The 24,816-nt window shown below is 28.7% G+C and overlaps 1 protein-coding gene across 1 annotated transcript in view; it reads right to left on the minus strand.

Annotated features, from left to right (window-relative positions):
* The window catches only part of Sardh (Sarcosine dehydrogenase), a 51,085-nt gene that overhangs the window by 17,793 nt on the left and 8,476 nt on the right, over positions 1-24,816 (minus strand). The window contains exons 3-14 of the mRNA XM_067284602.1: positions 22,810-22,923; positions 20,692-20,870; positions 14,124-14,303; positions 10,065-10,188; positions 8,858-9,063; positions 8,321-8,450; positions 7,408-7,585; positions 6,737-6,878; positions 6,501-6,584; positions 3,354-3,467; positions 1,798-1,936; positions 428-538 (exon numbers count right to left, since the gene is read on the minus strand). Coding sequence (XP_067140703.1) covers positions 428-538; positions 1,798-1,936; positions 3,354-3,467; positions 6,501-6,584; positions 6,737-6,878; positions 7,408-7,585; positions 8,321-8,450; positions 8,858-9,063; positions 10,065-10,188; positions 14,124-14,303; positions 20,692-20,870; positions 22,810-22,923 — 1,701 coding nt within the window. The remainder of the gene's footprint in view (positions 1-427; positions 539-1,797; positions 1,937-3,353; positions 3,468-6,500; positions 6,585-6,736; positions 6,879-7,407; positions 7,586-8,320; positions 8,451-8,857; positions 9,064-10,064; positions 10,189-14,123; positions 14,304-20,691; positions 20,871-22,809; positions 22,924-24,816) is intronic.

Consider the following 24,816-nt stretch of genomic DNA (forward strand, 5'->3'; position numbering starts at 1 on the left):
TTGATCTTATTTACTGGTTCTTATGATAGAAAAGAAAACAACTTTAAAACACAAACAATGGAATGATTTGAATCATATTATATATTAATATCACATCACAAGGGTTGAATATACAAATTGGTTAATCAATTTGTATATTTGATTGTTTGTGTTTTAAAGTTGTTTTCTGTTCTATCATAAGAATCTGATGATCTTTAAATAAGATTGAAAGCATTAGTTCACTTAATAAATTTATTTTTTGTTACTGGATAAAGGTGTTTTTTTTTTTTACTTATTGATATGTAGATACACACTTAAATCAAAAAATTAAGATATATATTCAAAACAATTTTAAAATTTGCAATTAAAATCTAATTACATAAATTTAAATTTAGCACAATTACATAAATATATAATAACAACATAAATAATGTATTGCCATTCTTACCATCAAATTTTGGATCACATGAGCTGTTATCTCCACTCTTTATACTGCTTACTGTTAAATCGGCTTCTACACCCCCTCTTGCATTTAACATGCATGTGTAAGTTGTTGAACCTTTGAAATACAATGTTTTAATTTATTAACATAAATTTATTTTGAATAGAAAAAAATTTGACAGTAATTTTAGCTAAATAAGAGTATTAAATTTCTCAAAAAATGAATTTTTCATATTTATTATATAACAAATTTTAGTACACATTCTAACATTTATACTGCTTTTCACTGATTAGAGAGCAATTTATAAAATATGTTAGTTCTTTCCTAAGCATTTAAGATTTTGTATTATAATAAATTCTATAAATTCCAGTAATAAATTCCAGTATAAATTTCATTGATTACAGTAATAAATTCTATCAACCTCTTTTTTGTAAGTTTAAGATGAATTTTATGATAATGAACACAGCTTTAGGCTTGAATTCATTATCACAGAATTCAAAGCCCAGATATTTAGAATATTCTTTTATAGATAATAAGTATAGCTGCAGGCTTTAACTTAGATTATTTATAAAAGAAATCACAGAAATTTATAATATTTTTTTATCTAAAAACATGAAAATTGAAATTATCTTTTGGTTTACACTTAATATAGATTTATTATTTAACAACTATTATATAATATAATGTTTCTTTATTTTCTGTATTATGCAAATATAATAAGCTATTCAGTGTTTATTTCTTCTTTCTGTAACAGAATTTCTTATGAAATTTTTGCAGAAAATTAGTAAATAATATTTTCATGTATTTTAAGTTTTTGTGAATTTTCCAGTATTAAATTTTATTTACATTTCAAATTTTAAGAAAGAGTAAAGTGCAATAATTATTTTCATATATATTACAGATTAATGTAATTCAATATATAGGTAAGGGAAAGGAACCCAAATTATGTAGAAAGAGTGCTATTTTATAAAAAGAAAACAATAAAATGAACATTTATACTATAATTATGAGTATTTTTCCCCAAAATTCTTTATTATTATTTGGAAATAACTTATAAATATAGCTCTTAAGAAGAAAAGAATGTGGATTAAAAGCAACAAAATAAAATAAGAAACAACAAATAAATTTATGACTGCTTAAAATTTATTTTTAAAGTTATTAATTATAAAGTATTATTAAATCCTGGTAAACTGCTTTAAAAAGTACCAATGAACACCAAAAAAACTTTTAAGCAGTGAGGGAAATTATGTTTAATTAAGATAGTCTTTTAAAATAACCAAAAACATTTGCATTAATTTAAAATAATTTTCTCTTTCTGCTTAAGATTTTCTTGGTATTCATTAGTAATTATAAAATACTTTAAACAAATTACTTACCAATTGGTTTATTAACATCATTTGTAAATATCCAATCTGCCGCTTTCTGTGCATCTGGTCCCATTAAATAAAATTTTCCAAAGTAAGACATGTTAAATACAGCCACATTTTCTCTACAACCAAGACATTCTCTGCCAATCTTTGTAAAATGGATAATGTATTTTTAGAATAACAATGAAGATATGGATTCTTATAATAATTTAACAACTAGTTAACTAATATTAACATACTATGTATTTATCAGATAAAATTATTGTATTATTTTATGTTGAAAATTTTAAGTTTTATTTTAAAAATGAATTTATTAAAATATAAAATATAATTTTGTGTTTTTAAATACTACACTTGTACTTCTGTACTTCCTTAATTAACAAAATAACACAGAATATTTAAGACAATTATAATTTGAAATTTTTATTTAAATTAAAAAATAATTATTGTTTATTAACAGAAATCAGACTTTTATAAATGGATATAGATAAAAATGTTAAGTATAAGTCTGAATCATTAAATTAAATTCATTATAGAACAGTAAATGGACCAAAAGTCAATTAATCAAGATATTATTTTAAAAACAATTGACTGATTAGGAACAGCTGCATGCTATTATTTATGGTTCAATCATTTCATTGAAAGTGACTAAATAAGGAATAACAACACACATAATACAAGCAATGTAATGATTAGCAGAGTTTTTGGTTAACCTATATAATGATAAGTAATAACTGATTTGAATTGATTTTCTAATTGTCACTTTTGCTAACAGTTGAAGTATTTTAAGACAATTAGAAAATCAGTTCAAAATGTATTTATAAACGCATTTCAAATTAAAGACAGAAATTTAGAAAGATAGAAATTTAACAAAATTTACAAGTACCTTTGCTAGTTCAATTTATTTTCAAATGAACAGAACAAGAACATTTGTTTGAAAAATTCTTCAAACATTACATATTGAAACAAATTTGAAACATATATAGAGTACATACAGAGTGGTCCATTTTAATCAATCCACTGAAATAACTTGGAAAAATATGTATCTTATAAAAAAATTATTAGATTTCAAGGGGGCCACAAAATGGTGGTATCAGTTTTTATCATAGATGGCACTACACTCAGTAAAAATGGGATCAACTTCATTTTCTTAAATGGAACTACATTTAAGAAAATAAAACTGATCTCATTTTCACCAACTGTGGTGCTATTTATAATAAACTCAGTAGCCTTGTCTTGTGGTCCCTTGAAGACTAACTTTTTCAGTTTAACAAGCTTTTTTGCAGGATACATAATTCGAAAAATATGTATCCTGCAAAAAAGGTGGCCTCGTACATATATATATATATATATATATATATATATGTGTGTGTGTGTGTGTGTGTGTGTGTGTGTGTGTGTGTGTGTATGTGTATGTGTAAAAAATATATATTCATTTATTGAATACAGTTTAATATAGAAAACTTATTTGGTGAAAAATTAAAATAAATTAATAAATTAAAAGCCATATCTATAATATTAAATCATTTATTAATATTAAAATTTAATAAAATAATTGTAATTACATCATCATGATGTTTTGGGAATACAAATGCATAATCTTGTCTTAATTTCTCCTCATAGGCATAATTTTCATGCCTTTTATTTCCATAACTTCCATAATAATCATATTTCTGTAACTGTAAAAAAATATTTCATTAAATTCATAAATTTGATCATTTAAAAAATAATTTTAGTCAATTTATTCAGAATTCTAATTTGAGATATCTGTAAAATAAATACATATTATTTAAACATTTTAAATTTCTATAAAATAATCATTTTTACTGTGTTGCGGATAAAAATGTGCATTATTATAAAATATAATATGATAATAATAGTATAAAATGCAGTAATATGCTACAGAATATAACTGTGAATTTTGAAGCCTAAGATTATAAATGTATTTCTATATATCTTTTTATATGTAATAATACTTGCAGGTCCTCTTTCTAAGTACTGACTAAATAAATGGGAAATATGCATCATAAGGAAGTTGTTAGTTCTATTGAGATGCTCAACTTGTCATCCTGTGACAAAAAATTCAACATAAAGAGGACCAAAAAAAGATGACATTCTTACAATTTTATTATTGTGGCTCTAAAAATACTAGATCAGAGTTAGGTTTTGCAGAGAAGCTTCTGCATGCTACAAGCAAATTGGTATGGTAGTCACATGGCCCTTTCTTTCAGCTATGAGAGAAGAATGTGGCAATCAGATGCAAATATTTTGCGCTCTTTTAAAATCAAACCAAAGATTTTGCAGGTCTTTTATGAAGATCATCAAAAGCATGACAGCTATGAAAATAAAAATGTGAATTAGTGCTGACACTATTTTCATGGAACCACCTCCCAATCCACTATCATCAATCATCATCAGCATTTACCCATGGGGGTAAATGCTGATGATGATTGGGCTGTTAATGATCATACAGCCCCAAATCAAGATTGTCTCAGAAAATAAGTAATAACAAATGAAATATCACAAGACTCATCAGCCTTAGACAGCAAATCAAAAGATACAAGGCTATGTTCTAGGTTTGACAATTGAATAAACAGAAACAGAATATAAACACAATTTCTTGTTCATTTAATCTTGCTCAAAAGTATAAAGCTAAAATTTTTATTCATTTAGTATGGATTAATCCATTAATAAATAAATATAAATATATCTAATCAGGGATATTTCAATTAGTTCTTACTGATGGAAAAATTGCAACCATAAAATTTAAACTATTAATAAGCTAATAGATTCAAATTGAATATCATCATATATCATATCATATGACAAATAAACCAAGCAACAGTTTTAACAGTATTTATTGCTATTTATGAATTTTCAGCATATATTCATAAATGCCCTATATTAAAGTTAAAATAATTTTACTATTCAGTACATTAACTGAGGGCATCTTTTAACATCTGTCCAAATTGCACAATAAATACTTATTATTTATCTACTAAAAGCTGAATTATGCTTCTTTCCTGATATATTAATAGATTATAACTAATGGTAGCTTTCAAGAGAAGCTTCAATTAGTTGTTTGAATATTTTATAGGTACTTCTTATTCATTTAAATCAAATTAAAATTATTTGACAAGTGAAAAATACTGAAGTAAAAGTATATGGAAAAAAAACTGTCTCAAGACTTAAATCTACAAAGAAAACAAACTTTCAAAGATGAAACATTGTATTTATAATTTCTAATATAACAATTGCAAACTTATTTATTAATGTAAACCAAAATCAAATTCTATGCACAGTTATAAAATGAAAAAATATATATTACATAATCTCACCAAAAATTTATTTACTTATTATAAATTCATTTAAAAGTAAAATAAAAGATTTTAGAAATATTTGTTAAACACTTACTCTATTGTAAGTTAGACATATCTAATTTGTTTTTAATACCTTAGAATTATTTTAATAATACCTAATTGAAATTACTTTTAAAGGTTTTCATTAAAAATAATTAATTTTTAATGTACCAGTAATAAAGGAGATATTTTTAATTTTTTGACTGAAATAACCATATTGAATTAAAAGAAAAAATTTACTTTCTTTCACTCATTATATTTGATTATTAAAATAGTAATCAAATATTAAACCAAGCAAAAAATTTTAACAATATTCATTACTATTTATAAATTTTCAGCATGTATTCATCAATATCTGAAAATAAGGTTAGAAGAATTTGATTATTCAATAAATTGATTGGAGCATTTCAAATAAAAATAATACAATCAAATAGTAATGAAATTTAAATACAAAGTTAAAAACATTAATAAACAGTGTGAGAGTCACATGAATGTACAATGGTCCACGAAAAGCAGTACACGAATAAATAACAACAATTATTTATTTTTCACATGATTAGTAATACACAGGATTCTTTTTGGACTCCAACTCTGAGCATTACAAAATATCCAAAATCTAAGCAAGGAGTCAAGTAAATACAAATCAAGGGAACCCATTTGCGGCAAATAAGTAAAAGACATACTTGTAATCTTACAACTAATACTTACACTAAATTATAAACTAAAAGAGGAAGGAAAAGTTAACATAAAAGGTTTTAGTATGATAGAAGAGGAGGTTATAAAGAATACCCGGGTTTTTTGTCTGGTCTTGATGCTCTTCTGGTGGGGAACCACTATAAATCCTGTTTCCCAATGATCTTTAATTGGATCTCTTCAATGATCCTCCTTATACAAGGGATGTTTGTCTCTCTCTCCTCATGTTAACAGGGTCCTTTCTCTCCTTTGCAGGCCATCTTTGTCTCCCTTTGTCCTTCTAGACGACAAGCAGGAGCGTACCTTTCACACGTCTGCCTTCACCGAGAGTCCGACCCAAGAATGTCCCTTCTTATTCGTTATAGTATCCTCAGGGCCTTCACTTCCCATTGTTAATGTGGTTCTTAGAAAGGGTTACCCCACCCACAAAAAAGAATGTTAGTCAAAAATTTGAGAAAAAAAAAGGGGAGAACAAAGAAGAAAGAAAACTTAAAACTAAACTTATATCTAAAATATATATACAGTAATATGGTGTATTGCCACAACAGGAACAGAAACAGAAAATTAATAAACAGATTTTTATCATATGCATTTTCATTGTATTGAAAAAAATATTTTATGACAATAAAGATTAAACAAATTTTAGGCTTTAAAACTTACTGGAGCTACACTCTCTCTTGTAAACCAACCTGGTCTTTCCCATCCAAGTCTTTCTTGAAATATGCATCCATTATTTAATAATTCCTAATAAAAATTATATTTGAATTATAAGTTTGATGTTTAATTAAGTATATAAAGTAATTTTGACTAATTCTGGGTTTATCATTTGCTTAATTTATAATTTGGGATTGTTTTGCTGTATAATAATGTAAGTAAAGCAAAGAAAAATATTATACCTCATGAAATGGATCTTTTCTCATATTTCGAGATGCTAATGGTTCATCATGAGGATAAACAATTGAATAATTTTTTGCATATGATTCATGACTTCTTTCTTTTATCCACTGTTTGTTATTAGTTAACTTTGAACTGAATCGCCTAAAATAATATATTTATAAGTCAAGCATATTAGTAAATATAAACATTTATTTATTTATCTATTAAGGAATTTAATAAGATGCTGGATGAAATTTATTGCAAATCTAGAAAGTTTTTCAAACTCTTTAACAAATTTATACATTAATTATTGAATTTGAGTATTTAAAAAAATTACAGTTTATGTTGCAAACTATGAAAACTATCACAAATTTATAATACAGAAGTTATTCATTCAAAATTGAATACAATTGTAACAGAAACTGTATACAATATCTAAAATAAATGCTGAAAAAATCAGTTATAGCTTTTTCAATTGTCAAAGTTTGTAGGTTAAAGAATTCCAGAAACTTTATCACAAAGAAAATTTTATTAGTTTATTTCACTAAAATTAATAAAATAAACTAATCAGTAAAATATTAAATAACAGAATTAATTAGCTAAGTACAGTCAAACCTGTTTTTATTTTAAAAGAATACTTCACTACATTGACCAAATTTCAGAATATTTTGCCCTATTTATTCATACAAACCTAATATCATAGCTGTACATGTCAAGTTCTGGACGTCCATAAAAAATCCACCTAGCTAGTTCTCGTCCACAACCTCCACCAGCATTCATTCCTAAACTGTTAAATCCACATCCATGAAAGAATCCTCTAACTTCTGGATCTTCCCCCAAAAGTGGTTTATGATCAGGAGTAAATGATTCTTTTAGAAAATAAATATAATATATATTCAGAAAATAGATGCCATTTTAATAATTTACTTTTAAAAGAATTCATTGATCTTTCAGACTTTTCAAACATATAATTATTCTACAGTACCTACATATTATAATACACACAATAAATTTAATATCTATATTAATGAATTATTAATATTTATGTTATCAATGTAATTAAGGAGCTATCTATTAATTATTTTCACAGTTTAAGAAGAAGTGAGCTGTGAAAAGTATCTCATTGTACACAATGAAGAAGGGAGTTGAGGCATTGTCTGCACGGACATTTTCAAAGCTATTAGTGGCATATGAATTTGCTCTTTATAGCCTACTTATTAGTCATGTGAATAAACTATCAATTAGAAAATATTTTTCAGAATTTTTTAAAGCCATTTCTTCAAAGTTAGAGGGTCCATGAACTACTGTATACATAATTAAAAGGTAGAAGTTTGCCAAAAGTGCATTACTGGACATTGTAATGAGAGAGAGGGTTGGAAGTGGCTCAAAAACTGCACACGTAATTAATACATGGCCCCCTGATTCATATTTAAAAATAATAAAATAATATTAACATTAAATGTTTAGTAATAAATATCTAGCAGTATAGAATTCAATTCTTACTTTTAAAGAATATATTTAGAAAAATAAAAATAAATTTTGATTTTTCAAACAATAAATAAAATCAATTTATTTTAATAATAAAAAATAATTTCAAAATTTACCTGGTCCACATACTGTTGATTTAATTCCCACATTTTCTAATGCCGGAATTCTGTGAATTGCACTTTCTATATGAGTTCCAAATACATCCCAATCCAATTCATATAAACCAAATGCAAAATCTTTTTCAATCTTAAAAACATTTTTAAAAAATATATAAGCTGTTTTATTTATATTTGATATTATTTTCAGTTTATTAAAGAGAAAATTGAAAAATTTAGCTTTTTACTATAGAATTTTTAAAATTCACAAAATTATTTATCATTTACTGTCTTTTCAAATAATGTTTTACAATTATAATTGTATGGTTATGTTAATATGAAAATATTATCAAAAGAATAAAATATTTGTATTTTTTAATGCAAAATTAATTAAATACATAATTAAAAAATTACATTTATTTTTCCTCATATTACAGGTTAAAAAATTTTTTATCTTACAATACATGCTGTTCGAGTTATAATAAAATAATATACTATATAACAAATAGTATTTTGCATAGAAAAAATTTTAATAAAATTTATAAATTTTTACTATACCTGATCTATAAAAATAGGATTTGGTTCATAACCACCTATTGACAATGCATCTCCTTGTAAACGCAAATAAACTGATAAATCGTGATCTCTAGCATTTGGCATGTTTTGAATTCCTTCAATGTGATCAGTAACAACATAAGCATGTTTCATTGCAATTAAAGGAACTTTTACTCCAGCCATATTTCCAATATATGGAGCCCAAACACCTGAAATTTAAAAATATAAAAAAAATTATCTAGTTAATTTGAATAATTTTGAATTGAACATAACTTCAAATTTCTTTTAAAATTATAATTTATATTTTATTATTTAATAGTTAATTAAACTATAATTTTCATATATATTTTTATGTTTATATATTATTTTAAAATCATTTTACTTTATACATGCATAATTTTAATTATGTCAATTCTGATTAACTTTGTCCCTCACCACTTGACCATCCTCATTATGGGAATGATAGAATAAGACAATGAAATACTTGGCCAATCCGTCAAGGGAGGTGCCTTCCAGTGGATCTTTCCATGGGAAATTGGCTTCTATTTAAGTATTAAATACATAAAGTTTTCTGGCTTTTCTTATGTAAACAAGATAACAAGACATGAACCTGAAACTGACTACCAGTGTTCAGTGGTTTTATCCACTTGTCTACTTGTGGGCTCATTGTGGACCTGGCCAAATCCATGATAGATGGAGAAAATAAATGTCCTCTTAGTTCTCACAATGCAAAAGAGCCAAAAACGGAAAAAAATTATTTTATTTACTATTTTTTGAGAAACACTATTATAAAGGAATGAAAGCAGCTTTAAAAATGTTTTCATTTCTAGCTTGCAGGCAATAAGAAGGCATCTCTTCATGTCCATCATGGGTTTGGCCATTCCCACAATGAAACCACTAAGTAATGACGAATGAGCCTAATATGTCTGAGTTATATTACCCACAAAAATTCCTGAAAATCCAATCCAGAACCTGAGATCCTCAGAGCAGCAATAAAAAAAAAAAATAATAATAATAAGGAAAAGACTTTTATAATAAGTTTATTTTCAAGCCAATATTAGAGAAACAAGAACTAATTTTCTTTTTATTTAGATATCTGTTTATTCATTGATAGTTTTCTTAATATATTGTAAATATATTTCTTAGAAATTTTGAGTTTATGAATCCTAAAATTAAATTTGAAATTAGAAGTATAAAAATTTACTTTTACCTGTACAATTTACAACACAATTTGTGTTAATGTTTCCGAACTCTGTAACTACAGATTTAATTCTTTTGACATTAAAATTATCTTCTTCAACACTGATATCAATTACAGGACATTTTTCTATAACCTAAAATATAATTTTCTAAATAAATTATCTAAAGAAAGTAAATACAGTATTTAAGAAATCAAATTCTTAGCTTTTTGATATCTATATCTGTTGATATGCCCATTGAATTACATATTGATATTCAATGCATTAACTTCGTTTAAAAATTGATTTATTTATAATGAAACAAACCCAAATTCAATATTTCAAATTAAAATGTATATGGTGTTAAATTTTGTTTTTAATAACAATTTACAGATACTTAGGTATTAGGCTATACAGTGGTGCCTCATATAACGTACTTAATCCGTTCCAGGTGCACGTCCGTTAAGTGAAACGTCCGTTATACGAAACGCGTTTTCCCGTAGAAATACATGTTAAAACATCTAATTCATTCCGCAGCATAAAAAATGAACATGGGGTGCGTTCTTTTATTCCTCCGCGTAACTCTGCGCGAGGGACATCCGTTTAAAAATTCCTGCGGAACGCGTTCCTAAATTCCGGTGGGAGTGCACGCCGCCGAACGGCAAAAACGGCCGCTTGTAGCAGTAGTTTACGGTGGAAAGCAACATGGCGTCCTCCATGGCTCAGATAGTTTCGTTTCCGGGCCCATTATGTGGTTTTATGAATGAGAATTTAGAAATTGTGAAAGCGCGAGTTAGCGCACGCGGTGATGTAACTGTCTTTACGAATTTTTTTTCGAGGCTATTTTGAATGCTCTTTCAACAAATAATCCATTTTATGGTTAAATTTTACAATTGGGACCCTTCTTTTGCCTTTTAAAGCTCATATTTTAGAATTATAGATTCCTCCATCACGATACTATCGATAGTGCGGGCGCCGCCATCTTTCTTTCTTTCACCGTCGTTCCTAAATGCCTACAAACAGCAGCACACTCCTGTAGTAGCGGAGACGCAGAGCGGCCGCTATTAAAAATGCACCCATGGAGCCAGGGCCGGATTATCGAATAGGCAAAGTAGACAAATGTCTAGGGCCCGTAATTCGGAGGGGCCCGGCTTCAGTGCAGAAGATTTCTCTGTTTCAAAATGAGTTAAAAATTATGTAAGAAATTCGATAGAACAGAAAAGGCTGTATTTAACAATTCCTACTTAGCTCCGCTCGACTAGCTACTACCTAAAAAAAAGGTCAACAGCCACCTGTGCGCCAGAAGTAATGTACGCCACGAGATCTCTCGCACCATCTAAAAATATTCCTAGGGCCGCCTCTTGTGGTAGTACTGATGTATGGTTATGATTTATTTTCTAAATCTAAACTTATACGTCGCGACATCGCATATTCGATATAGCGTTCAAGTTTCCCGAGTGCGAAGATATTACAATTCAATAGTGTTTTATAAAAGAGTTAAAAAGGGTGACACTACGATGTGACTTGGGGTGACACCACGATATCCGCACCGGGTGTCACCCATGTTAGCTACGCTAATGTCACATTATATAAGATTTGTTTAGAAGCAACTTATTTAAATGGGGCCCCAATTTAAATTTTGTCTAGGGCCCGCTAGAGGCTTAATCCGGCACTGCATGGAGCAGTCACCAATTATGCCGGAAAGTCCGTTGTTCGCAGCCAGTCCGTTGCTCAAGTCACGTAACGGCCAAACAGAAAGTCCGTTGTTCGCAGCGTCTGTTATTCGAGGCGTACATTATACGAGGCACCAGTGTACTTGTAAATAATCATTTTTCCCCCATCATTATATCAATATATACAGGGTGGGCCAACGAAACGAAACAGCAGAGTGTTTGTGTTCGTCCAAGCAAATCGCTTGGACAGGTCGATTTTATTCTCGAGGGGACATCTTATGCAATAAAGTTTTTGCGATTCTGTATATTAACTAAACAAACATTTTTTTTTCAAAATAAATGTTTGTTTAGTTAATACAAAATAAATGAGTTTATAAAAGTTTTTGTTGTCTGTTCTATTCAGAATCGCAAAAACGTTATTGCAAAAGATGTCTCCTCGAGAATAAAATTGACCTGTCTGAGCGATTTGCTTTGACAAACACGAACACTCTGCTGTTTCGTTTTCGTTGGCCCACCCTGTATATATATATATATATATATATATATACAGTGGAACCTCGCTTAACTAGCACCTCACATAACGAGTGGCCAGGAGAGGGGAAGTCCAGGACTGTGCGCATGCTCCATCTAGCACTCATTCAGCTAGCAACTTAGTGTTGCTTGTGATCACACATTTTTCCAAACTTTTTCCAACACATATTATGTAAAAACATCAACAACCATAGCCCGTTATATAATAAACATGACAAATAATATCCAAATTCTTGGGCTACGTAAAGGCTATAATTAAATATTAGAAATTAATTAATTTGACTAGAGGTGGGCAGTTATACTTCCATCTCATATTAAATTTAATGACCAATTCCAAATTAAATTCCAGAAATATCTAAATTGAAAATTTATTATTTATAATTATTAAATTTAATGCAAGATAAAAGCATAACTGCCTACCTCTAGTCAAATTAATTAATTTCTAATACTTAATTATAGCCTTTGCATAGCCCAAGAATTTGACATATCGGTTGGTGTGTTTATCAGACAAATTATCTGATTTTTTGGTTTTCTGCAAATTGAATTCGCATTTCAGGTTGGTTCATTCCACGCTAGAAGAAAAGATGATGATTCACACTCCTTAACAATGTTTATTGTATAATTTTCTTTGAATAAACATTATACATAAAATATTTGAGTATTTTTCAACATGGAATGCATTATCGCATTTTACATTAATTTCTATGGGAAAAATTGTTTCGCATTACGAGTTAGACTCTGGAATGAATTATACTCATTAAGTGAGGTTCCACTGTGTGTGTATGTGTGTGTGTATGATACTATGTTTAATGAGTATATATATGACATGTTCATACATAAGCATCTCGGACTCATTTATTCTCTGTGAGGATGCTGGGTAAAAAGTTAGCTGAATTATTTATAATAATATTTGTGTTCTTGTGTTCACAATTAAGACAGTTTAATTTCACTAAGAATCTTTACTTGATACAAAAAGAAATACCTTTATTTTTTGTCTTTTACAAGAATATATCAAGTATATATATATATATATAGTAAAGTCTTGTTGCAGTTTAATTTATTGTAAAAAACAAAAAATAATTTTGAATTATAAAATAAAATTGAATAAAATGTATTAAAAAGAATATTAGTATGCATTATTAATAAATAAATATGACAAAATATTATGCAGGATTATTAAACTTAATTATGATGACTCAATAAATTTATAAAAATTAAAATGTTTTAATATTTTTTAATAAAACATTTTTTAAGATAATTTTTCCATATAAACTTTTAAATTTAAATATTTTTGATAAAAAAAAATATAAATTGTAATATAGGAAAAAAATTCTACAAAATTATAAAATTCAGGTACAAAAAACTTTCATTTATTTACTTTTTAAGCATGATTTAGAGAAGAAATATGATTATGTATATATTATATATTATAGTACATTGTAATATAAATACAGTCAAACCCCATTAACATGGAGTCAAAGGACTGAAAAATTGGCACTTTGTATTAATTGAACTCATTAACATTGAAATGCCTATCTTCCCACATCGACAGGACACAAATCTTCACATTAACATGGACTTTGCATAAACTGATAACATAATAACAGGGTTTGACTGTATATATGAAAAAATTCAGAAAACTGAAACTGAAATGGTTTATAAGATATTTAGAAAGTATAATGTAATTTAATTTAATGCAAAATTTTATAAAAACTTTATCTTAAAATTAATGTTGTAAAGAATTTGAGAGTTGTTAGTAATATTTCTAAAAATGTCTTTCTTAACAAAATTACTTTTTCCCCCAACTGAGCTAATTAACCTACTCAACATATAAAACCTGTTTATAATTATTTGAACTATTTAATAAAGATAAAAAAATAAGAATACCTTTGCTCCTGCTTTAGTTGCAATTCTAGTTAGAGAGGTACAGAATCCTGCAGGATCCACAGTACCATCTCCTGGACTATAAAGTGTCCCATATAAATCACTAACATTCATAAGAGGATAAAGTTCTTTTGTTTCTTGTGGAGAAAGTATAAATGAATCAATTCCAAATGCTTTTCCAACCTAATATATGTAAAAATATACTAAATTAATTCTCTTATTTATGTTTTAGTTAAGTTATTCATTTAAATATTCTTTATACAATTAAGTTATTTCAATTCCATCAAATTATACAATCTAATGCTTGCAACAATGTTGCTTAACACTATAATATAACGTTGTATAGAATTAAATTAAAATTAAATATTTATGCATTTTCTTATTCTCAACTAAACTAAATAACTAAATACAATAAAATTAAAAAAACTAAAATATTTGTTTAAAAAAATAATATCACTAGAGAGGAAAACAAAAATTTATTAATAAATGCTTTATTTAAAAATGTTTTTACTTAATTAATTTCATTTCATTCATACTTGAGATAAAATATTGTAGATCTTTTAGTAAACAAAAACACTGAAGATAAAAACTTCTAGTATTTCTTTGGATATTATTGGTACATCCAAAAGAAGGAACTAGGAAAAAGCATCCAAAAACTTGGATCACGTGAATTAGGAACAGTGGACAATAACAAAGCATTGAAAATGAAGAAACTTGCAAAATTTGTATTAATTTTATTTACAGCAGATGTTGGTGTATTGGCTTAGGATATTGGGTTTAGTTTGATGTTTATTTGTATTAATTTTATTGTAATTTCATTTTTTTGTATAAAAATTAACAAAAAAGTGTTTATTATATGTTATTGAAGGATGTGAATTCACATTTCATCCAAGGTTAAATAAACTTATTTTGTCTGAATCATTCTTTCTTTCTTTCAGATATGGTGTATTATTCTTTCAAAGGAAATGGAATGTTTGTTTATTACATATACTTAGTGCCAGTACATAAACATGTAAATCTGTTAAGTGTAAGAAATCTTTTATGTTTAAATAAATATTTATCTTCCATTTCGTTATTACTCCACCTTCATAAATTCTATCTTATAAATTAAAAGGTCAGATAATTATATCAATAATTTTATACAATGTTATATAATGAATCAAGATTCTAAAAAAATGTCAAAAAGTCTGTTAATAAGAAAGCTATATTTAAAAAATTATAACTATTAATAGCTTTCTTCAAACTATCAGTTAAGGAAATTTTTCACAGAACACTATACATAATAAATGTAAACATATAAAACATATGTAGTATGTTATGAATAGGGATTGCAATTGCTGGATCCCTCATCCAGCAATCCAGCTGGATCCAGCGCATTCTTTGGCCTGCTGGATCCAGCACTTGGTGCTGGATCCAGTGCTGTGGATCCGCAAATACTCAATTAACTTTCTAAATAATTGCGCAAAAGTCTACGTCATCGCGTTGCCGCTTTGCTAACTACTAGACTGCTACTAATTACTTACTCACTACTTTACTAACACTAATAATTAAATTACTTATAAATAAACTATACCATAATTAATCCAGCAAAATTTAATAAAATAATAACGTATTCAATCGCTTTTAACGATCTTCCTCAGTTACAAAAAAATACAACATTAACTATAGAACATAAAATGTGTTTGGAATAAATATAAAAAGAATAGTGCTTAATTGCATCCCATTTTTTTTTAAACAAGATACATAGATGTACTACCAGGTCTGATAATTTTCGTATTGTATACCGACGTAATCCCACTGTTTTCAAACTTTTAAGAAACGATAAAAAGAAAGAGGATTGGAATTCAACAACAGGTATGTATTCGGTGCCTTTACACAACCAACGTTTCAATTCCAAGCTTGTTTATGTGGGTGCAACGATGCGCAGTTTAAAACAAAGGCTCAAGAGCACAAATATACAATCAGTAAGAACCTTGACAACACTGCGCTGGCATCATACGCAAGACAGAAGGATGTTAACGTCCAATGGGATCAAGTGGCAATTATAAAAATGACAACGAATAGGCAAACGGTCAAACATCTTGAGAGATTGGAAATCTGCAAGGCGCACATAACAAATGGTTGTATAAACCAGTGATTCTCAAAATGGGAGTCGCGACCCCCAAGTCAGTCGCGAAAAATATTTGAGGGTCGCTGAAAAATTGGTGCTAGATCAATTTTTTTTCAAATATTTTACAAATTTACTATGGATTCATGTTTAGAGATAATAAAAATAAAAAAATATATATTCATAAATTTGTGCGCTATTGGCGAATCCCCAAGTTCCACTCTCAGCTTAAACTATGATAGAACAACATTGTCATTTGGAACGGTGTTCGCTAGCAGCGTTGCGTCTGTAGGTAAGTCGAGTTAGAAATACAGTAGAGCTGTAACCCATCAACTGAAAGCTTTTCAGTCAGCAAATTTAAATTTCCGCTAGTGCTGTGGTGCGTCAATATTTGGCTATGTCTTGGGCTACTCCAATATTATTTTAGTTGGTACGCGTTTTTAGCTGGCAGCACTGGAGCGACAATGAGAGGGTACTTAACCCCAAGGTCCTAGAATATATTCTAGGACCTTGACTTAACTCCCTCTCTCCAGGATGTTTTCCTACACATACTCATTCTTCGGGGGTCTTTTGAAATTTTTAAGTGCAAAAGGGGTGTCGCGGACCAAAAAGTTTGAGAAACGCTAGTATAAACCATAGAGATGCGGACTCATTGTCTACCATGTGGAGTTCCTTTTATATTAATTAATGTTATTAACGGACAATGCTGGTTTCGTTGGATCTTATATACAGGGTGTTTTTTTTTAAACTGACGGTACTCAGAGACATCTGTAGAGCAATCTAACAGCCAGACTGTTGCCAAATTTGGGAAAGTGACTAAGGACGACATGGAAAAGAGATTCCGCGAAGAAGAAAGTAGTACTCAAATTTGCCGGTAGGGGTGGATTTGGCACTGTTGTATCAAAACAGCTAAGAATCTGCATAAAATCCAGCTGCAATTAACAAACACACGAATGAATAATCAGACAGAGGTTTCAGTGTAATAACGAAAGTTTAATTAATCAGCAAATAACCTTCTCTCACCTTCAATGTCACTACTGTCCTGCTGGACAACTCATTGCATCCTGAACACCGTGTTCTCTATGGCCGAACGTAACATGTCCGCAGGAATGTTCATCACAGTTCGAGAAATGTTGTCCTTCAAAGTCATCAAGTTTGGGACACTACCAAGATAGACCTTGGACTTTAAGTAACCCCACAGAAAAAAGTAACATGAGGTTAGATCCGAGGAGCGAGGCGACCATGTAAGTGGAAAAAAGCGACTGATGACCCTTTCTTCAGTGAAGTGCTGGTAGCTTTTTCGCTACAACAGCGCCAAATCCTCCTCTACCGGCGAATTTAGGTACTACTTTTTTCATCGCGGAATCTCTTTTCCATGTCATCCTTAGTCACTCTCCCAAATTTGGCAACAGTCCGGCTGTTAGATTGCTCTACAGATGTTTCTGAGTACCGTCAATTTAAAAAAAAAACACCCTGTATATATTTTTTCCGCTATTTATTTTGTTTATTTATCTATATTTTGTCCGTTTGGGCGTTTTCCATTAATTTTTATATTTATTCCGAACACATTTTATGTTCTATATTTAATGTTTTATTTTTTTGTAACCGAGGAAGATTGTTAAAAACGATTGAAAATGTTATTATTTTATTAAATTTTGCTGGATTGATAAAGGTGTAGTTTATTTAATTTATTCTACTTTCAGTACATAGTTTTATATACTTATAAATAACTACAGACTAATATGTAGAGCCTATATATGAAAACTGGTAAGACTGATAGCCACTTAGCCACTGATTATCTGTCCTTACATTATTATAATATATTAATATAAATTAATATGTAGAATTACCTTTGCTATTATTTAACTTAAAGATTACATTATAATTATAATCTAACTAAACATTTAAAGTTAATTATCTCTATCTCAAATGTTAAACCGAACCAAAGTTAAGTTTACTACCTAAAAGTGTAAGAAGTTTTACTGATTTATAGTGACCAGTGTAAATAATAAAAGCCTCTTAAGTATTTTTTAAAAATGTTTCATTTCATTAAAAAACATAAATTGCAGGATAGATAGATAGACAGATAACACTTTATTGCACCAAAAATACATCCATGCTGGATCTGCGCTGGATCCAGCTGGAATGATTTCAATCCAGCAAAAATCCAGCTGGATTCAAAACACTGCTGAATTGCAATCCCTAGTTATGAAATAGGAAAAAAAAAATAGAATTATTGGTATATTTCCGAAATTCTAGAATGCCATGGATTCTGTGGGATTGCGAAGATCCTTGGGGTTGAAGATCGCAGGTGTGGGTGTTTGATTACCACAAAAATGAGGAGGCGAGCAAAAAGAATCACAATTAAAACAAACTTTATGTACAAAAATTATATATACAGTGTCAATGTCTACACAGAGTTGGCACATACGTAGCACGTGGCGGCTCACATAAAGACCTTTGATGAGAATACCAAGCATTGAACAAATTCCATCGGCGAAAAAAAATTAAACTATTCACTTTGTGATGTTGTAAACGTTCAACTGATTCACTTATCAGAATATTATAACTTACTTCACAATTCTGCTCTCAGATGGGAACGGATTCTAAAATTAGGATTTTTTTTTACACACAAAGATAAGGAAAACCGGTTCACTCCAATACACACAGTACTCAGGACACCTTCTTCCCTTGGACACCTGGAACCAGAATGGGGCGTTGCCAGTCCCTCACACTTTATATATAGTGCCCACCGCCAACACAGTGCTGCCATAACAATAATGCCCAAAAATAGCAAATATATACATATATATGATTTTAAAAAAATATTTTACATTTTTAAGTACATTGCACGTACAGAAATAAATAAAATAAAACAAAATGACAACAATCAGAACATAGACAAGAGAATAAACAATTAAATAAGATAACCCGACAATATACAAGGACGACACAATTCTAAGATGCACTATGAGTTTTAAATCAGATTTCAAGATTTTTCTTAAATTTAAGTAACAAGTTAGAAAAACAAAACAAATGTAATTAATTATGAAATGTTTGGCATCTGTTTTCATTGTTTTTTAATAGTTAAAATAACTTTTGTTTTAACACTATTAAAATGTCACCTAGAGTATTTTATTGTATAAAATACTTTTTAGCAATTTATGTTATCAGCATAGCTCGTTGAACTAATGTTACTTTTTGAGCAGTTAAACTAAAAATGTCTATTATTAATGCTCCATATTGTTTACTTGCAAAAGTGGCATATTTTTGATTGCCACTTTGGACTGCAAATGTAAGATGCCATCGATTATAGCAGCAATTTTCAACTGGTGTGCCACAAAAGTTTTTGAAGATTATTAAATAAATTATTTTCAAAAAAAGCACAAAAAGCAATAAGTGTACATGTCAAAATTAAAACCTCTTTAAATTGATTATAAGAGTAATATGGCAATAGAATGAAGAGCATCTTAGAATCAATGAAATATGGTATGTAATTATAGTTTAGTTTTTACATGTAAAAACTATTATCTGTAAGTTTAGAACTATAAAATTTAGATTTAAATTGACTGATTACATTAAAAAGATTATCTAATATGATTAATCTTGTAAACTGAAGTATAAAAATTCAAGAATTATTACTTCAGTCATTCTTTTTTTTTTTACATAACGGCATTTAATTTAATAATTTTTCAATAAATTTTTATGTTATAATTTTGAGTAAAATATCAGTAATTTAATTAATTATTAATTAAACTTATTACAAGTTAAGTAACTTCATTTATATTGTCAACTTTTTATGAAATCATTTGGTCTAAATCTGGTCTTTATATATTATTATTAATTTAAAAATTTGAGTTATTTGATATAAAAAATTGAAACTTAAAAAAAGGAAAACTATTAATAATCAAAAATTATTTTAAAGTTTAATAATATTTGAAAAGTTTATAAATTTTAAACAAACATACCACTGAGCCTGTTACTGGTGTGCGTCTTCTAATAAACAGACCGTTACAAACGTTTTCGAACTCTCAGGTTCTTCTTTGGGTAACTGATAACTCCTGAATGAATGCAATTAAAATTAAATTCAATTGGAACACCAGTCAGAACTCTATCGCGTGGATATTGATAATGTCATTTGGGCATGCACTGCTTTAACAGGCTGTGGATTATCGTAAGTTCTTGTCTACGAGTGCCTGGCATAGACAACTCTATTGAAATCCACGCGATAGAGTTCTGACTGGTGTTCCAATTGAATTTAATTTGAATTGAATTTGTTCAGGAGTTAGTAGTTACCTGAAGAAGAACCTAAGAGTTCGAAAACATAAAACATTCATAATGGTCCGTTTATTAGAAGATGCACACCAGTAACAGGCTCAGTGGTATGTTTGTTTAATTTACTTCGGTGTAGTATCACTGTTGTTTATAAATTTTAAGTTTAGAATATAAAACACAATTACATACTGTCATTAAACGTTTATATTCTTGTAATCTTTCTTTTGAATTTGCAATAAACAAACCACCATTATTAATCCAACCTGGATGTACACCACTTTCACCTTCTAAAACATTATGCAATAAATGACGAGTATGATTAAGAATTTCTATATCTGTATCACTTGGTCGAAGTCTCCATATTAATCCTTAAATAAATAAAATGCAATATTAAATTATTATGAAATAGCAATTTTACATTTTATTTAAAATATAAATTCATTTAAATAAAAATTAGTATTATAAACAGTATTAAATTAAAATAAATTACACAGAGTATCATAAAACAACCCACTTTTTTCAAACATATATAATGCAGTGAAATTCCATACTAAATTGTAATTTATTAATACAGAATGAATTGGATTTTATGCCATTTTAATTACATATAGAGTACTTATCCTTTGTTTTAAAAATCTTCAGTTATTTAGTAAAAGTTTGCATTTGCAAAAGCACACATTTTTATAGCATTAAGTTTTGAATACTCATCCTTTGTGTAGCACATCATTTAGGTAAGCATATTAAAACGTGCAACAATAATTAAAAAATGCTTGCAAGATAAAGGATTTCATCTAACTAGATAACATCACATCCACTGTTTTGACTAACAATCGTACCTAGACAAAATACAGAATAGGGCATAAACACCTGACAGTTTTTAGAGAATCTTTACATCTGTGTTTCATCATAAAAAGATTTTAGTGCCACAGAAAGGTGCCCAATGGAACAGAGTTTAAGACAGTGCTTCAGTTATGTCTTGAAAATAATGTCCACGAGATCAGTCGCATGGAGCTAACTCAAAAGTTAAAGGTATTTGTATAACTAATAAATACATTACATTAACATATGCATTATGATTGTATTGCAGATGGTCTGATAAACTATATTTGCCATTGTAAATGTTTATATTAAAAAACCAATGTTTTGAAGTCCAAACAAATAAATTAAAATTTCTTTTGTCTTAAGAAAAAGGACTTAAGCTCTGCAGTCTTTCCCTTTGATCTGCCATTGTACAAGGTGGCCAACATGATTTTCCAAAAATTCACTGTTTCATTCTGGTGTGAAGGGAACCCATCATTGGTGAAAGATGTTCTGTAGAATGTCATGAATCATGCACTGAACTTTCTTCCTGCCACTTCCTAACCCATAATACCATAGTGTTTCTTGAGGGGCATGCTGTGTGTTAAAATAATGCCAAAATTCTCACTATGTAGCTGAAACAGAATTGGTTTTTATGAATGCTTCTACTGTAACAACATGCTCCTGTACAGATCAGCACTCCATGATCACTGAATTCAAAGAAGTGTGCAGCTAGAATATGCTAACACCACTAGTGTTGCTGCTGACTTGTGGTAAAATTTGTATTTATGCCCCACTGTATAACTTTTAAATGTAATGCGATTAATTAATAGATAATTTAATAAAAATACTTTTATTTATGATGGTCATATTTTTGATGATTTTCTAATTTGCCTTATTATTTATACATTATATAAAATTGAAAATTTCATGCTTTACACATATTCTGTTACTTGAATAGACACTACAAGTATCCATATTTTGACAAATTACACACACAAATACAGTAGAGCATTGATTATCCGACTTAATTGGGGACTCGGGTTGGTCGGATAACTGAAAAGTCGGATAACCGAAAAGTATGAAAAAATACATTATTAGTATAGTGTATTAGGCCTGGTTTAAATACTAGCCTCCCTTTCATGGTCGAGCCAGTGCTGCCAGCTAAAACATGCAAAAATTTAACAAAAATAATATTAAAGTAGCCAAGACATAACCAAATATTGTAGCGCCACATCACTAGCGGACATTTGAATTTGCCGACTAGAACGCAGTCGGTTAACCGACAAGTCGGTTAATCAGGGGTCAGATAATCGATGCTCTACTGTATAACATTTAAAAAAAAAAAAAACTTTAAAAATAGTTTTTGAAGCTTCAGAGATAAATTCAAATAAAAACAAGTTCAAAAAATAAAAAAAAATATAATCATAATATATAATTAATTATGTATGTTTAATTATTTATTAAATGTAAACATAAATAAAATGTAAGTGCAATCAATAAGTTTACCTGCTGTATGCCATGTAGTTCCAGCAGTTAACTGATCTTTTTCCAATAATACAACATTTTTACAGTTCAGTTTAATAAGATGATAAAGTGTACTACATCCAATAATTCCTCCACCTAAAATAATTCCAAATAATTTTATAAAATTTATAATTACATAATTACTGTATTTTAAATATAAGCAATAATATTTTTTACTTAATGTAAAATCTCTGAGATCCTTATTCAATTTTGTATCTATTGTAAAGAAACTTTCATATATTATTTTTTGGCAGATTATCTAACTTTGTGATAGTGTTAATTTTATTAATACAAGAAAACATTAAATATTTATGAAATTATTACTAACAATGTGTCCAAAAAGTTACTGTGCAATGGAAAACATTTAAATTTTAATGAAAGTGAAGTTTTTTATATGATATTATAGTTTTGCCTATAGAAAATGCTGGAAATGTCCCCAGAGGCCCCAAAATCCAGGGGAGTGAGGTCTAGAGACCTAGAAGACTAGATTCCAGACTTAATATATCATATGTAGTGAATGTCCAACCCATTATTTCCGTTGATACAATTTTGATGGAATGGGTGAAAATTGATGACTTGTGGTATGATGTCATTAAGAACTATAAAAGGTGTTGCAAATGTAAAGTTGAGTAGTGAAACATTGAAGACATGATGTTCATTTTGTATACTTGTCAATTTAAATTGTTTTTTTTTTTAAATGTATATTTTCTTAAAATTTGTAACCTGTAGAGGGATTGGAAGATACCAATCTGAAATGCATTGTTAAATAGGCAAATAAAGTGAATTGATTTATTAATCTTGGTCTCTATTTATTGCAGATAATTAAGAAAGATGTGATAAAGATCACTAGTCTCACTATTGGAAGAAGCTTTTACTCATATTAAGTCTTAACAAATAAAAAATACTTTTATTAAAAGTCATAGTTCAAAATTACATAAATGTTTCTAAAGCTTTTTGTCTACATCTTCAAATGCATCATTTGGCTACAGTTTCAAAAAATTGTAGCCATATAAATTCCCACTGTTGCCTGTCTGTCTTTCCTTAATGTTGAGAATGGCATTAGATAGATGAAAGCTGAGACCAGGGGACTTATTCTGAGTTGTATCGTTAAGCTAACGAATATGATAAAAACCAGTTTCTATCAAAACCATGTGATTCGCATTTAATCAATTGTGAAAATGCTATTCTGAGCCATACATTTTGTTTTTGGTTCCGATAGCCACATGCGATAACTAAGCTTTTGTTATCGGTCACTCTCGAGCTGCCGTTATAGGAACATAATGAAAATGAAAACAACATGGCATCTTTTGTTATAAGAATGATTTTACTTCATGAGCAATTGGAGAGAGATAATAAACTATGTTGTTGTATTGCTTAAAAATAATTACCTTAACTGTTTATAAATATTGTATGAATAATGTAATTGCTTTCTTGTTAAAATTTAAAGTAAGTAGCTATAGCATGAACATTATTTCTGAAATAGGTTTCATTCACATATGTATAAATTAAAATGATAGCTTTGAATATAAATATATGACTATCAGTTACTTTTCACCACCTTTCTGGATCTTTTTGTGAGCTGACTTTATCGGAATTCAGACGGTCGGCTATTTCTTGCCACAATTTCTGGCTATCTTTTATGGGAAAGGAAGCATCTAACTTCCCTGACATTAATTTAGGGTTGTCTTCCATAAAATTAACGAGCATCTCAAACTGGCGACTTGTACTTTGCTGGCTTCGTTTTCCTTTCTTCGTCATTTTAAAACAAAACTATTTCATTAGCGTTGATACTCGACAATGCTAAAACCGCGTGCTTCGCTTAGAAAATGGCGGGTTGCAATCACGTGACAAAAATACAATGTTAACTAAACTGTGATTGGATAAAGCATAATAACTATCAATAGCATGAAACCCAGATGCATCTTGATCGACTACCCGCAGCGAAACCCACTTAACATGGAGCACAGAATAGTGATTTGTCTAAGGTTC

Source organism: Centruroides vittatus, unplaced genomic scaffold (genome assembly GCF_030686945.1).
Source record: "Centruroides vittatus isolate TY-2023 unplaced genomic scaffold, ASM3068694v2 contig_1215, whole genome shotgun sequence".
Lineage (NCBI taxonomy): Eukaryota > Metazoa > Arthropoda > Arachnida > Scorpiones > Buthidae > Centruroides > Centruroides vittatus.